This window comes from Acanthochromis polyacanthus, chromosome 3 (assembly GCF_021347895.1).
Source record: "Acanthochromis polyacanthus isolate Apoly-LR-REF ecotype Palm Island chromosome 3, KAUST_Apoly_ChrSc, whole genome shotgun sequence".
NCBI classification, from domain to species: domain Eukaryota; kingdom Metazoa; phylum Chordata; class Actinopteri; family Pomacentridae; genus Acanthochromis; species Acanthochromis polyacanthus.
In genome coordinates this window covers 8,145,053-8,158,895 of record NC_067115.1, presented here as the reverse complement: position 1 = coordinate 8,158,895, position 13,843 = coordinate 8,145,053, and the positions used below count along the sequence as shown (strand labels likewise).

Genomic DNA, 13,843 nt, shown 5'->3' with positions numbered 1-13,843 from the left:
AGGTGAACTCCAAGGCCAAGGTACATCAGTGTCAGATCGCACCATTCGTCGTCGTTTGAGCCAAAGTGGACTTCATGGGAGATGACCAAGGAGGACACCACTGCTGAAAAAAACTCATAAAAAAGCCAGACTGGAATTTGCAAAAATGCATGTTGACAAGCCACAAAGCTTCTGGGAGAATGTCCTTTGGACAGATGAGACCAAACTGGAGCTTTTTGGTAAGGCACATCAACTCTATGTTCATAGACTCAAAAACCAAGCATACGAAGAAAAGAACACTGTCCCTACGGTGAAACATGGAGGAGGCTCAGTAATGTTTTGGGGCTGCTTTGCTGCATCTGGCACAGGGTGTCTTGAAAGTGTGCAAGGTACGATGAAATCTGAAGACTATCAAGGCATTCTGGAGAGAAATGTGCTGCCTAGTGTCAGAAAGCTTGGTCTCAGTCGCAGGTCATGGGTCTTCCAACAGGACAACGATCCAAAACACACAACCAAAAACACCCAAGAATGGCTGAGAGAAAAGCGTTGGACTATTCTAAAGTGGCCTTCTATGAGCCCAGATCTGAATCCCATTGAACATATGTGGAAGGAGCTGAAACATGCCATTTGGAGAAGACACCCATCAAACCTGAGACAACTGGAGCTGTTTGCTCATGAGGAGTGGGCCAAAATACCTGTTGACAGCTGCAGAACGCTCATTGACAAATACAGAAATCGTTTAATTGCAGTGATTGCCTCAAAAGGTTGTGCAACAAAATATTAAGTTATGGGTACCATCATTTTTGTCCAGCCCTGTTTCATTAGTTTGTTTTTTTAAATAATTATGTTAATCAACAATTCAAAAGTGATGGCTGATTTTGATTATTTAATTTTCAATAAATTTTTATTTATTGTTACTTTTGTGAGTTTCAAGTGATTTCAGTGAGAATTGTGGGTTTTTCCTTCTTTAACTGAGGGGTACCAACAATTTTGTCCACGTGTGTATATCTTTGGTCAGCACTGATAAGGTCGACCGGTATAACACCAAGTAAGTAAAACATTACATTTGAAGGGATTTCTTTTTTTCAGAATTGTTTCGATTTCCTCTTTAATATTTTCCAGTATTCAAAGATAACTGGACAATCCCAGAATATGTGTGTGCGATATCCTATTTTACCGCATTGTCTCCAGCATAAAACTGCTGAGGGATCTTTAACAAATTTTGAAATAGCCAAAGGAGTACAAAATGGTACTTCTTGATGGTATTGTAACACTTTTCTTTGCAGATAAATGATACCTGAGCTTCTCTGGTGTACAAGTGCATGTAGTATTTCTTCCTGTTTTGTGTATTTATACTGTTAATGTCCCTCCAGGGTATTCTAGGTTCAGGCTTTGCCTTGAAGGTCCAGGAGCAGCACAGACAGAAGCACTTTGAGAAAAGACGGAACCCAGCCGCCTACCTCATCCAGGTAAGACCTGTTTGCTTTCACTTTACTGTTGTGGATTTGGAAATTGAAAATAATATTACTGATGATGAATTGTTGGAGCCATTTGAAAAAAATGCACCACAGTGTCTATGTAAGCTGAATTTTTGCATCATACAGCATATGATTAAAATCCATAAATGACCTCTCTAGTTTCTCTTTTTCCTCCGTGGACTCCCTAAACCCTCAAACTATCCAGTGAAAAGCAGATAACATGTCCAGCCGCCTCACCTTCACCCTGCAGGAAAATCTTGAATCTCTGGGATTTTTTTTCAATGCAGAAACACCAGTTTGTTAAACATATTCTTGCCACCTCCATCCTATCTACTGCCTGATCCTCACATGTATCGTCTTCCTCATTTACAGTTATTCATTCTCACAACAAAGCTTGATGTATAGCAAATTCTTATGTGACCGATAGGTTTCTTCTGGAAATGGCATATACTTAAAATATATCATTAACATCTCCAACAGTGTGTTAAACCATCTTTTGCCATTTGTTTATCTGTGTGTGTGTGTGTGTGTGTGTGTGTGTGTGTGTGTGTGTGTGTGTGTGTGTGTGTGTGTGTGTGTGTGTGTGTGTGTGTGTGTGTGTGTGTGTGTGTGTGTGTGTGTGTGTGTGTGTGTGTGTGCGCGTGCGTGCGTGCATATGTTTTTTTTGCTAAAAATGCTATAAATACCAAATTATACACTATAAAATAATCAGTAAAAGCTGGAAATACCTGGTGGCAAGCTTGTGAGAAAAATTTGTAAAAACTGCTGCAACATTTGCAAACTCTGAAAACTGTGAAAATAACTGTGAATATCTGTGTAATTATTTTATTAACCTGATATAAATACAGTATTACTGCAGTTTTATGGTCACACATTGGAAAAGAGTAAATAACAAATTGTAAAGATGTAGATTTACTTTTACTCCACCAAGGAACGGTGGAGTCATGTGACGGTCAGGGTACATTTGTTTGTGAATCTGTGTGTTTGTCTGTCTGTCTGTGAGAAACATTACTTAAAAACAGACTAATGGGTTTGGATGAAATTGTGAGAGGAAGTCAGAAATAACACAAGGACCAAGTGATGAAATTTAGGCATTGATGTGGCTGATAATTTGGATCCACGGCTTTGTTAAAGATTTCCCATTGCCAGATATAGCAGTCTGCACAGCATCGCTGTAAACGTGACGTGAACACTGTGTCTGCTACATGCTGATGATCACGATTGTGATCCTACTACAAAATGTGAAAAAAAATCATCATGAATTGGGGCCAAAAAAACGCCATAGTATAGTATGTTGAAAAAAATGCCATTTTTAAAAACAGGCCATATGATGAAATAATGTAAAGTAGGCCGTGAAAAACAGCATAGAGCAGTTTTCTTTGAAAAAAAAGAATCATCATGAATTTTGTCGAAAAAAACGCCATAGTACAGTATGTCAAAAACACTGTCAAATTTTTTGAACATGTCTTAAAAAGATGCCATATGATGGGCCCCTGTATAGCTCAACGGGTGAAGCAGACGACCCACGTACAGGGGCTGGTCCCTGACGCAGCAGCCCATGTTCGATTCCCGCTCACGGGCCTTTGCTGCATATCTTCTCTCTGTTTCCTGTCTGTCTTTCACTGCGACTATCGCATAAAAGAAACAAATAGGCCAATTAAAAAAAAAGCCATATGACAAAATAATGTAAAGTAGGCATTAAAATACACAATAGAGCAGTTATCTTTGAAGTGAAAAAACCATCAGGAATTTTGTCCAAAAAAGGTCATAGTTTAGTATGTCAGCCGAAAATGGACAAGAAATGTCATAGTTTAGTATGTCGTCCAAAAATGGACAAAAACGCCATGTCGAATAAAAAACCCATATTTTTAGCATGTTGTAAAAGCATGCCATATGATAGGCCCCCCATATAGCTCAATGGGTTAAGCAGGTGACCCACGACGCAGCGACCCGTGTTCGATTCCCACTCGCAGCCCTCTGCTGCATATCTTCTTTCTGTCTTTCTTTCACTGCAACTACCACATAAAACAAAAAAAGCCAATAAAAATAACATGCCGTATGATGAAATAATGTAAAGTAGGCTGTAAAAAACACAATAGAGCACTTATCTTTGAAATAAAAAAACATCATGAATTTTGTCCAAAAAAATCACAGTTTAGTATGTCGTCCAAAAATGGATAAAAAGACGTCATAGTTTAGAATGTCGTCTGAAAATGGACGAAAAAAACGTTATTTTTTTTTCTCCGAAAATGGACAAAAACTTCATAGTTTAGTATGTCGTCCGAAAATGGACAAAAAACGTCAAAGTTTAGTATGTTGCCCGAAAATGTGCAAAAAAACGTAATAGTTTAGTATGTCGTCCGAAAATGGACAAAAACGTCATACTTTAGTATGTCGTCCGAAAATGGACAAAAAATGACATAGTATAGTATGTCGTCCGAAAATGGACAAAAAACGTCATAGCTTAGTATGTCGTCCGAAAATGGACAAAAACGTCAAAGCTTAGTATGTCGTCTGAAAATGGACAAAACATGCCATACTATAGTATGTCGTCTGAAAATGGACAAAAAAACGTCATAGTTTAGTATGTTGTCTGAAAATGGACAGAAAACGTAATTTTTTCTCCGAAAATGGGAAAAAACGTCATAGTTTAGTATGTTGACCGAAAATGGACAAAAACGTCATGGTTTAGTATGTCGTCCAAAAATGGACAAAAACGCCATGTCGAATAAAAAACCCATATTTTTAGCATGTTGTAAAAGCATGCCATATGATAGGCCCCCCATATAGCTCAACGGGTTAAGCAGTTGACCCACGTACAGGGGCTGGTCCACGATGCAGCGACCCGTGTTTGATTCCCACTCGCAGCCCTCTGCTGCATATCTTCTTTCTGTCTTTCTTTCACTGCGACTCCCACATAAAACAAAAAAAGCCAATAAAAAAAAACATGCCGTATGATGAAATAATGTAAAGTAGGCTGTGAAAAACACAATAGAACAGTTATCTTTGAAATAAAAGAACATCATGAATTTTGTCCAAAAAAAATCACAGTTTAGTATGTCGTCCGAAAATGGAAAAAAACGTCATAGTTTAGTATGTTGTCCAAAAATGGACAAAAAACGTCAAAGTTTAGTATGTTGTCCGAAAATGGACAAAAACGTCAACGTTTAGTATGTTGTCCGAAAATGGACAAAACACGTCATAGTTTAGTATATCATCCGAAAATGGACAAAAAATGTCATAGTTTAGTATGTTGTCCGAAAATGGACAAAAACGTCAAAGTTTAGTATGTCGTCCGAAAATGGACAAAAACGTCATAGTTTAGTATGTCGTCCGAAAATGGACACAAAACATTATTTTTTCTCCGAAAATGGACAAAAAACATCATAGTTTAGTATGTCGTCCGAAAATGGACAAAAACGTCAAAGCTTAGTATGTCGTCTGAAAATGGACAAAACATGCCATACTATAGCATGTCGTCTGAAAATGGACAAAAAAAGTCAAAATTTAGTATGTCGTCCGAAAATGGGCAAAAACGTCATAGTTTAGTATGTTGTCTGAAAATGGACAGAAAACGTCATTTTTTCCCGGAAAATGTACAAAAACGTCATAGTTTAGTATGTTGACCGAAAATGGACAAAAAACGTCGAAGTTTAGTATGTTGACCAAAAATGTGCCAAAAAACGTCATAGTTTAGTATGTTGTCTGAAAATGGACAGAAAACGTAATTTTTTCTCCGAAAATGGGTAAAAACGTCATAGTTTAGTATGTTGACCGAAAATGGACAAAAACGTCATGGTTTAGTATGTTGTCCAAAAATGGACAAAAAACGTCAAAGTTTAGTATGTTGTCCGAAAATGGACAAAAACGTCAACGTTTAGTATGTTGTCCGAAAATGGACAAAACACGTCATAGTTTAGTATATCATCCGAAAATGGACAAAAAATGTCATAGTTTAGTATGTTGTCCGAAAATGGACAAAAACGTCAAAGTTTAGTATGTCGTCCGAAAATGGACAAAAACGTCATAGTTTAGTATGTCGTCCGAAAATGGACACAAAACATTATTTTTTCTCCGAAAATGGACAAAAAACATCATAGTTTAGTATGTCGTCCGAAAATGGACAAAAACGTCAAAGCTTAGTATGTCGTCTGAAAATGGACAAAACATGCCATACTATAGCATGTCGTCTGAAAATGGACAAAAAAAGTCAAAATTTAGTATGTCGTCCGAAAATGGGCAAAAACGTCATAGTTTAGTATGTTGTCTGAAAATGGACAGAAAACGTCATTTTTTCCCGGAAAATGTACAAAAACGTCATAGTTTAGTATGTTGACCGAAAATGGACAAAAAACGTCGAAGTTTAGTATGTTGACCAAAAATGTGCCAAAAAACGTCATAGTTTAGTATGTTGTCTGAAAATGGACAGAAAACGTAATTTTTTCTCCGAAAATGGGTAAAAACGTCATAGTTTAGTATGTTGACCGAAAATGGACAAAAACGTCATGGTTTAGTATGTCGTCCGAAAATGGACAAAAAATGTCATTTTTTCCTCAAAAATGGACAAAAACCTCATAGTTGAGTTTGTCGTCCAAAAATGGACGAAAACGTCATAGTTTAGTATGTCGTCCAAACATGGACAAAAACGCCATGTCGAATAAAAAACCCATATTTTTAGCATGTTGTAAAAGCATGCCATATGATAGGCCCCCCATATAGCTCAACGGGTTAAGCAGGTGACCCACGTACAGGGGCTGGTCCACGATGCAGCGACCCGTGTTTGATTCCCACTCGCAGCCCTCTGCTGCATATCTTCTTTCTGTCTTTCTTTCACTGCAACTACCACATAAAACAAAAAAAGCCAATAAAAATAACATGCCGTATGATGAAATAATGTAAAGTAGGCTGTAAAAACCACAATAGCGCACTTATCTTTGAAATAAAAAAACATCATGAATTTTGTCAAAAAAATATCAGTTTAGTATGTCGTCCGAAAATGGATAAAAAAACGTCATAGTTTAGAATGTCGTCTGAAAATGGACCAAAAAACGTTATTTTTTTTCTCCGAAAATGGAGAAAAAATGACATAGTATAGTATGTCGTCCGAAAATGGAGAAAAAATGACATAGTATAGTATGTCGTCCGAAAATGTGCAAAAAAACGTAATAGTTTAGTATGTCGTCCGAAAATGGACAAAAACGTCAAAGTTTAGTATGTCGTCCGAAATTGGACAAAAAATATCACAGTTTAGTATGTCGTCCGAAAATGGATAAAAAAACGTCATAGTTTAGAATGTCGTCTGAAAATGGACGAAAAAACGTTATTTTTTTTTTCTCCGAAAATGGACAAAAACTTCATAGTTTAGTATGTCGTCCGAAAATGGACAAAAAACGTCAAAGTTTAGTATGTTGCCCGAAAATGTGCAAAAAAACGTAATAGTTTAGTATGTCGTCCGAAATTGGACAAAAAACGTCATAGTTTAGTATGTCGTCTGAAAATGGACAAAAAAGACATAGTATAGTATGTCGTCCGAAAATGGACAAAAAACGTCATAGTTTAGTATGTCGTCCAAAAATGGACAAAAACGTCAAAGCTTCGTATGTCGTCTGAAAATGGACAAAACACGCCATACTATAGTATGTCGTCTGAAAATGGACAAAAAAATTTCATAATTTAGTATGTCGTCCGAAAATGGACAAAAAACGTCATAGTTTAGTATGTTGTCTGAAAATGGACAGAAAAAGTAATTTTTTCTCCGAAAATGGGTAAAAACGTCATAGTTTAGTATGTTGACCGAAAATGGACAAAAACGTCATGGTTTAGTATGTCGTCCGAAAATGGACAAAAAATGTCATTTTTTCCTCGAAAATGGACAAAAACCTCACAGTTGAGTTTGTCGTCCAAAAATAGACGAAAACGTCATAGTTTAGTATGTCGTCCAAAAATGGACAAAAACGCCATGTCGAATAAAAAACCCATATTTTTAGCATGTTGTAAAAGCATGCCATATGATAGGCCCCCCATATCGCTCAACGGGTTAAGCAGGTGACCCACGTACAGGGGCTGGTCCACGATGCAGCGACCCGTGTTTGATTCCCACTCGCAGCCCTCTGCTGCATATCTTCTTTCTGTCTTTCTCTCACTGCAACTACCACATAAAACAAAAAAAGTCAATAAAAATAACATGCCGTATGATGAAATAATGTAAAGTAGGCTGTAAAAAACACAATAGCGCACTTATCTTTGAAATAAAAAAACATCATGAATTTTGTCCAAAAAAATATCACAGTTTAGTATGTCGTCCGAAAATGGATAAAAAAACGTCATAGTTTAGAATGTCGTCTGAAAATGGACCAAAAAACGTTATTTTTTTTCTCCAAAAATGGAGAAAAAATGACATAGTATAGTATGTCGTCCGAAAATGGAGAAAAAATGACATAGTATAGTATGTCGTCCGAAAATGGACAAAAACGTCTTACTTTAGTATGTCGTCCGAAAATGGACAAAAAACATCATAGTTCAGTATGTCGTCCGAAAATGGACGACATACCAAACTTTGACGTTTTTTGTCCATTTTCGGGTGTCATATAACCTCCTTGGCGGAGGTAAAAATGTCATAGTTACCTCCGCCAAGGAGATTATGTGACACCCGCTGTTTCTGTGTCTGTCTGTCTGTTTATCTGTTAGCAAGATAACTCAAAAACGCCTGGGCAGATTCAGATGAAATTTTGAGGGGATGTAGACTATGGTAAGAGGAAGAGCTGATTTAATTTGGGTGGCAATCCGGAAAGGATCCTGGATTCTGGATCACTTTGAATCTTTTAGTATGTTTTAGTATGTGGTCCAAAATATGACAAAAACATCATAGGTTAGTATGTCGTCCAACCAGTTAGAGCAAGGTGTCCAGATAGCTCAACTGGTTAAGAAGGTGCTTTGTAAACAGAACTGAGTCAGAGATGCAGGTTCGATTCCAGCTCACGATCCTTTACTGCATGGGTTTCCTGTTTTCCTCCCTATCCTTGACGAAGGTCTGCCCTCTCTGAGTGCTTTTCTAGTTTGTCATGTTTTGGACAACACACTAAACTGATGTTTTTGTCATATTTTGGACGACATACTAAACTATGACATTTTTTCCTCATTTGGATGACGTACTAAACTATGACATTTTGTATCATATTTTGGACAACACACTGAACAGATTTTTTGTCACATTTTGGACAACATACTAAACGTTAAATCAGTTCTTCCTCTTACCACAGTTTACATCCCCTGAAAATTTCATGTGAATCTGCCCAAGCGTTTTTGAGTTATCTTGCAAACACACAGACAGACAGACAGACAGACAAACGCCGGGTGTCACATAACCTCCTTGGCGGAGGTAACCGTGACATTTTTTGTCCATTTTCGGATTACATATTACACTATGACGTTTTTTGTCCATTTTTGAACGACATACTAAACTGCAACGTTTTTTGGACGAAATTCATCATGTTTTCTTATTTCAAAGATAACCGTTCTATTGTGTTTTTCACGTCCTACTTTACATTATTTCATCATATGGCTTTTTAAAAAACTTTCGCTTGTTTTTTATTTTATGTGATAGTTGCAGTGAAAGACAGACAGAAGATACGCAGCAAAGGGCTGCAAGCAGGAATCGAACACAGGCCGCTGCGTCAGGGACCTGTCCCTGTACGTGGGTCACCCACTTAACTAGTTGAGCTATACGGGGGACTTTGACGTTTTGTTGTCCATTTTCGGATTGCATACTAAACTATGACGTGTTTTGTCCATTTCCGGACGACATAATTAATTATAACTTTTTTTGTACATTTTCGGACGACATACTAAACTATGATGTTTTTTATCCATTTTCGGATGACAAACTGAACTATGACGTTTTTTGGACAAAATTCATGATGTTTTCTTATTTCAAAGATAACTGCTCTATTGTGTTTTTCAAGGCCTACTTTACATTATTTCGTCATACGGCTTTTTTTCGGGGACCTGCCCCTGTACATGGGTCACCCACTTAACCCGTTGAGCTATTCGGGGGTTCATCATATGACATGTTTTTATGACATGTTTAAAATTTGGCAGTTTTTTCGACATACCACACTATGGCATTTTTTTTGGACAAAATTCATGATGATTTTTTTTTCATAGAAAACTGCTCTATACTGTTTATCACGGCCTACTTTACATTACTTCATCATATGGCGTGTTTTTTTATTGGCCTCTTTTTTCTTTTATGTGATAGTTGCAGACAGGCAGAACAGAGAGAAGATATGCAGCAAAGGGCTGTAAGCGGGAATCGAACACGGGCCGCTGCATCGAGGACCAGCCCCTGTACGTGGGTGGCCCGCATAACCCGTTGAGCTATATGGGGGCCCATCACATGGCATGTTTTTACGACATGTTAAAAATATGGCATTTTATTCTACATACTATACTATGGAGTTTTTTGTCCATTTTCGGACGACATACTAAACTATGACGTGTTTTGTCCATTTTCGGACGACATACTAAACTATGACGTTTTTGTCCATTTTCGGGCGACATACTAAACTATGACGTTTTTTTGGACAAAATTCATGATGTTTTTTTTTCAAAGATAACTGCTCTATTGTGTTTTTCACGGCCTACTTCACATTATTTCATCATATGGCATGGGATTTTTTTGTTTCATGTGGTAGTTGCAGTGAAAGAAAGACAGACAGAAGATATGCATCAAAGGGCCGGGAGCAGGAATCAAATACAGGCTGCTGCATCAGGGACCAGCCCCTGTGTGTGGGTCACCCGGTTAACCTGTTGAGCTATATGGGGTCCCATCATATGGCGTGCTTTTACGACACGTTAAAAATATGTTTTTTTATTCGACATATGGCTTTTTTGTCCATTTTTAGACGACATACTAAACTATGATGTTTTTTTGTCCATTTTCGGATGACATACTAAACTATGAAGTTTTTGTCCATTTTCGGAGAAAAAATGACGTTTTTTGTCAATTTTTTGGACGACATACTAAACTATGACGTTTTTGTCCATTTTTGGACGACATACTAAACTATGACTTTTTTTGTCCTTTTTCAGACGACATACTAAACTATGACATTTTTTGTCCATTTTCGGACGACATACTAAGCTATGACATTTTTGTCTATTTTTGGACATTTTTGGACAAAATTCATGATGATTTTTTTTATTTCAAAGATAACTGCTCTATTGTGTTTTTCACGGCCTACTTTATATTATTTCATCATATGACATGTTTTTTTTTTCCATTGGCCTTTTTTTTCTTTTATTTGACAGATACAGTGAAAGACAGAACGGAAACAGAGAGAAGATATGCAGCAAAGGGCTGGACAAAATATGTCATAGTTTAGTATGTCATCCGAAAATTGACAAAAAACTTCAAAGTCCCCCTGTAGCTCAACGGGTTAAGCAGGCAGCCCAAGTACAGGGGCAGGTCCCCGATGCAGTGGCCTGTGTTCGATTCCTGCTCGCGGTCCTTTGCTGCATGTCTTCGGTCTGTCTTTCACTGCAAATATCGCATAAAAGAAAAAAAAGGCCAAAAAACAAACATGCCATATGATGAAATAATGTAAAGTAGGCTGTAAAAACACAATGGAACAGTTATCTTTGAAATAAAAAAAATCATCATGAATTTTGTCCAAAAATAGACAAAAACGTGATAGTTTTATTATGTCGTCCGAAAATGGACAAAACACGTCATAGTTTAGTATGTCGTCCGAAAATGGTCAAAAACGTCATAGTTTAGTATGTCGTCCGAAAATGGATAAAACACGTCATAGTTTAGTATGTCGTCCGAAAATGGTCAAAAACGTCATAGTTTAGTATGTCGTCCGAAAATGGACAAAATACGTCATAGTTTAGTATGTAATCCGAAAATGGACAAAAATGTCAAAGTTTAGTATGTTTTCCGAAAATGGACAAAAACGTCAAAGTTTAGTACGTCATCTGAAAATGGACAAAAACGTCATAGTTTAGTATGTATTTCAAAAATGGACAAAAACGTCATAGTTTAGTATGTCGTCCGAAAATGGACAAAACACGTCATAGTTTAGTATGTAATCCGAAAATGGACAAAAATGTCAAAGTTTAGTATGTTTTCCGAAAATCTACAAAAAAACGTAATATTTTACGATGTCGTCCGAAAATAGACAAAAAAACATCATAGTTTAGTATGTCGTCCGAAATATGACAAAAACATCATCGTTTAGTATGTCGTCCACAATAGCACAAAAACGTCATAATTTCATACACTCAACAAAAATATTAACGCAACACTTTTGTTTTTGCTCCCATTTTTTATGAGACGAACTCAAAGATCTAAAACGTTTTCCACATACACAATATCACCATTTCTCTCAAATATTGTTCACAAATCTGTCTAAATCTGTGATCGTGAGCACTTCTCCTTTGCTGAGATAATCCATGCCACCTCACAGGTGTGCCATATCAAGATGCTGATTAGACACCATGATTAGTGCACAGGTGTGCCTTAGACTGCCCACAATAAAAGACCACTCTGAAATGTGCAGTTTGTTTTATTTGGGGGGGGTGGTCCACTCCTCTTCAATAGCTGTCAGAAGTTGCTGGATATTGGCGGGAACTGGTATACGCTGTCGTATACGCCGATCCAGAGCATCCCAAAATATCGTCCAAAATATCACAAAAACATCAGTTTAGTATGTCTTCCAAAATGTCACAAAAACGTCACAGTTTAGTTTGTCGTTCAAAATACCACAAAAATGTCAGTTTAGCATGTCGTCCAAAATATGACAAAAACATCATAGTTTAGGATGTCGTCCAAAATATCACTAAAACCTCATAGTTAAGTATGTCGTCCAAATGTGGAAAAAAACGCAATAGTTTAGTATATCGTCCAAAATGGACGGCTGAAGTCCTTCCCAGCTGACTTAGGCTGATGGCAGGACACATCACAAGTCTTTTCTTTTTAACTGTTTTTTCTAATCATTATTTTTTGGGATGTTTTAATGTGTTTGTCTGTGCCAGAAGAAACCCGTTGGTCCAATAAAAGCTTATCAATCAAACTTTCCATGATTAATTTGGGGCTCACCTGTATTTCTTCATACGCCTCGTCCTCTTCCTCCTCTCCTTTCCTATCACATCTCCACCTCCTCTGACCTCCACCGTTTCCTCTGGTCTCCTCTTCGTCCTCCTCTTCATCCCGTCATCCTCATGTTGTACCAGGCTGCGTGGCGTTATTACTCCACCGACAGCGCCAGGCCCAACCTGGACGCCACGTGGCGGCACTATGAACGCCTCCTGCCCCGCCACAGGCATGTATTCATGCCTGACCTCCGGCCAGCAGCAGACGAGTGACACACCTGATTTTTTTGTTTGCACTAATCGGCTCTTTTAATTTGTTTTTCTTTTCTGTTCTCCTCATCCTCTTCTTTCTCTTCTTTCTCACTTTCTCTTTGGCCTTGTTTTTTTTTTCCGTTTACATTTTGTTTTTTGGGGGGGTTGGGTCTCCTGTTTGTACTTTTTCTTCCTCCTGGTTTTGTGTATTCTGCATGCAGTGTGTTTGGCGTAGTTATGCGGCTGATGAGAACTCGGTTTCCATTGCTACCTGGAAGCCTCACTTGAAGGCGTTGCATACCTGCAGCCCTACAAAGTAGGTACAACTATGGCAGCTGGTGTCTGTATTTGGTGTCTTTGCCCCTCTAGTCACCTTTTCCTACACTTCAATGATGAACAAGTTGTATTTATATTTATATTGTTCACCTTCTGCTGCTCTGTCTTATTGTTGCTTTGTTCTCTTTATTGACCAAATGTATTGATTTTGTGACTTTCTTGTAAGAAAAGGTTCACAGCCATCAAAAGGACCAATAATTTCCAGGCTCTGCTAATCTGAAAATATGAAAAAGCAGAACCCTGAGCTTTCAGCTTAATTTTTACTCTCTGTGGGTTTATTTTTAACTGCAATATGAAGTCCTGCACCTCCATGAAAACAACACAACCATGAAGGAGAGGCTCAAAAATGTCTTCTGCACAATGGAACAAATATAATGCCAGAAAATATAAAGAAAACTAAATCAAAGTTGAATTTCTTTGCTTATTTATTAGACAAAAATAAAAGACATAAAGTAAAAGACGAGTTTCCTAATTACACACAACTGTGAATGGACACACGGGGTGGAAAAATGTTTGTGATTAAGTCCACATTTTCAAACCTTTCTTAACTTTAATGGACACTGAGTGTGCTTACGTGGACCTTAGTTATGATTATACTGGACAAAAGACAGAACACAGGACATCAGGTGACTGCATGATATTTCTTTATATAATGATTTTTCTGTAGCTTGTACTTGTTTTACTGTGCCTGTTGGAAAGCTGGA

General features: G+C 37.5%; 1 protein-coding gene across 1 annotated transcript in view; it reads left to right on the top strand.

Moving 5' to 3' along the window:
- The window catches only part of kcnq5b (potassium voltage-gated channel, KQT-like subfamily, member 5b), a 163,212-nt gene that overhangs the window by 121,972 nt on the left and 27,397 nt on the right, over nt 1-13,843 (top strand). Inside the window, exons 7-8 of the mRNA XM_022193395.2 lie at nt 1,353-1,448; nt 13,025-13,119. Of these exons, the coding sequence (XP_022049087.1) occupies nt 1,353-1,448; nt 13,025-13,119 (191 nt within the window). The remainder of the gene's footprint in view (nt 1-1,352; nt 1,449-13,024; nt 13,120-13,843) is intronic.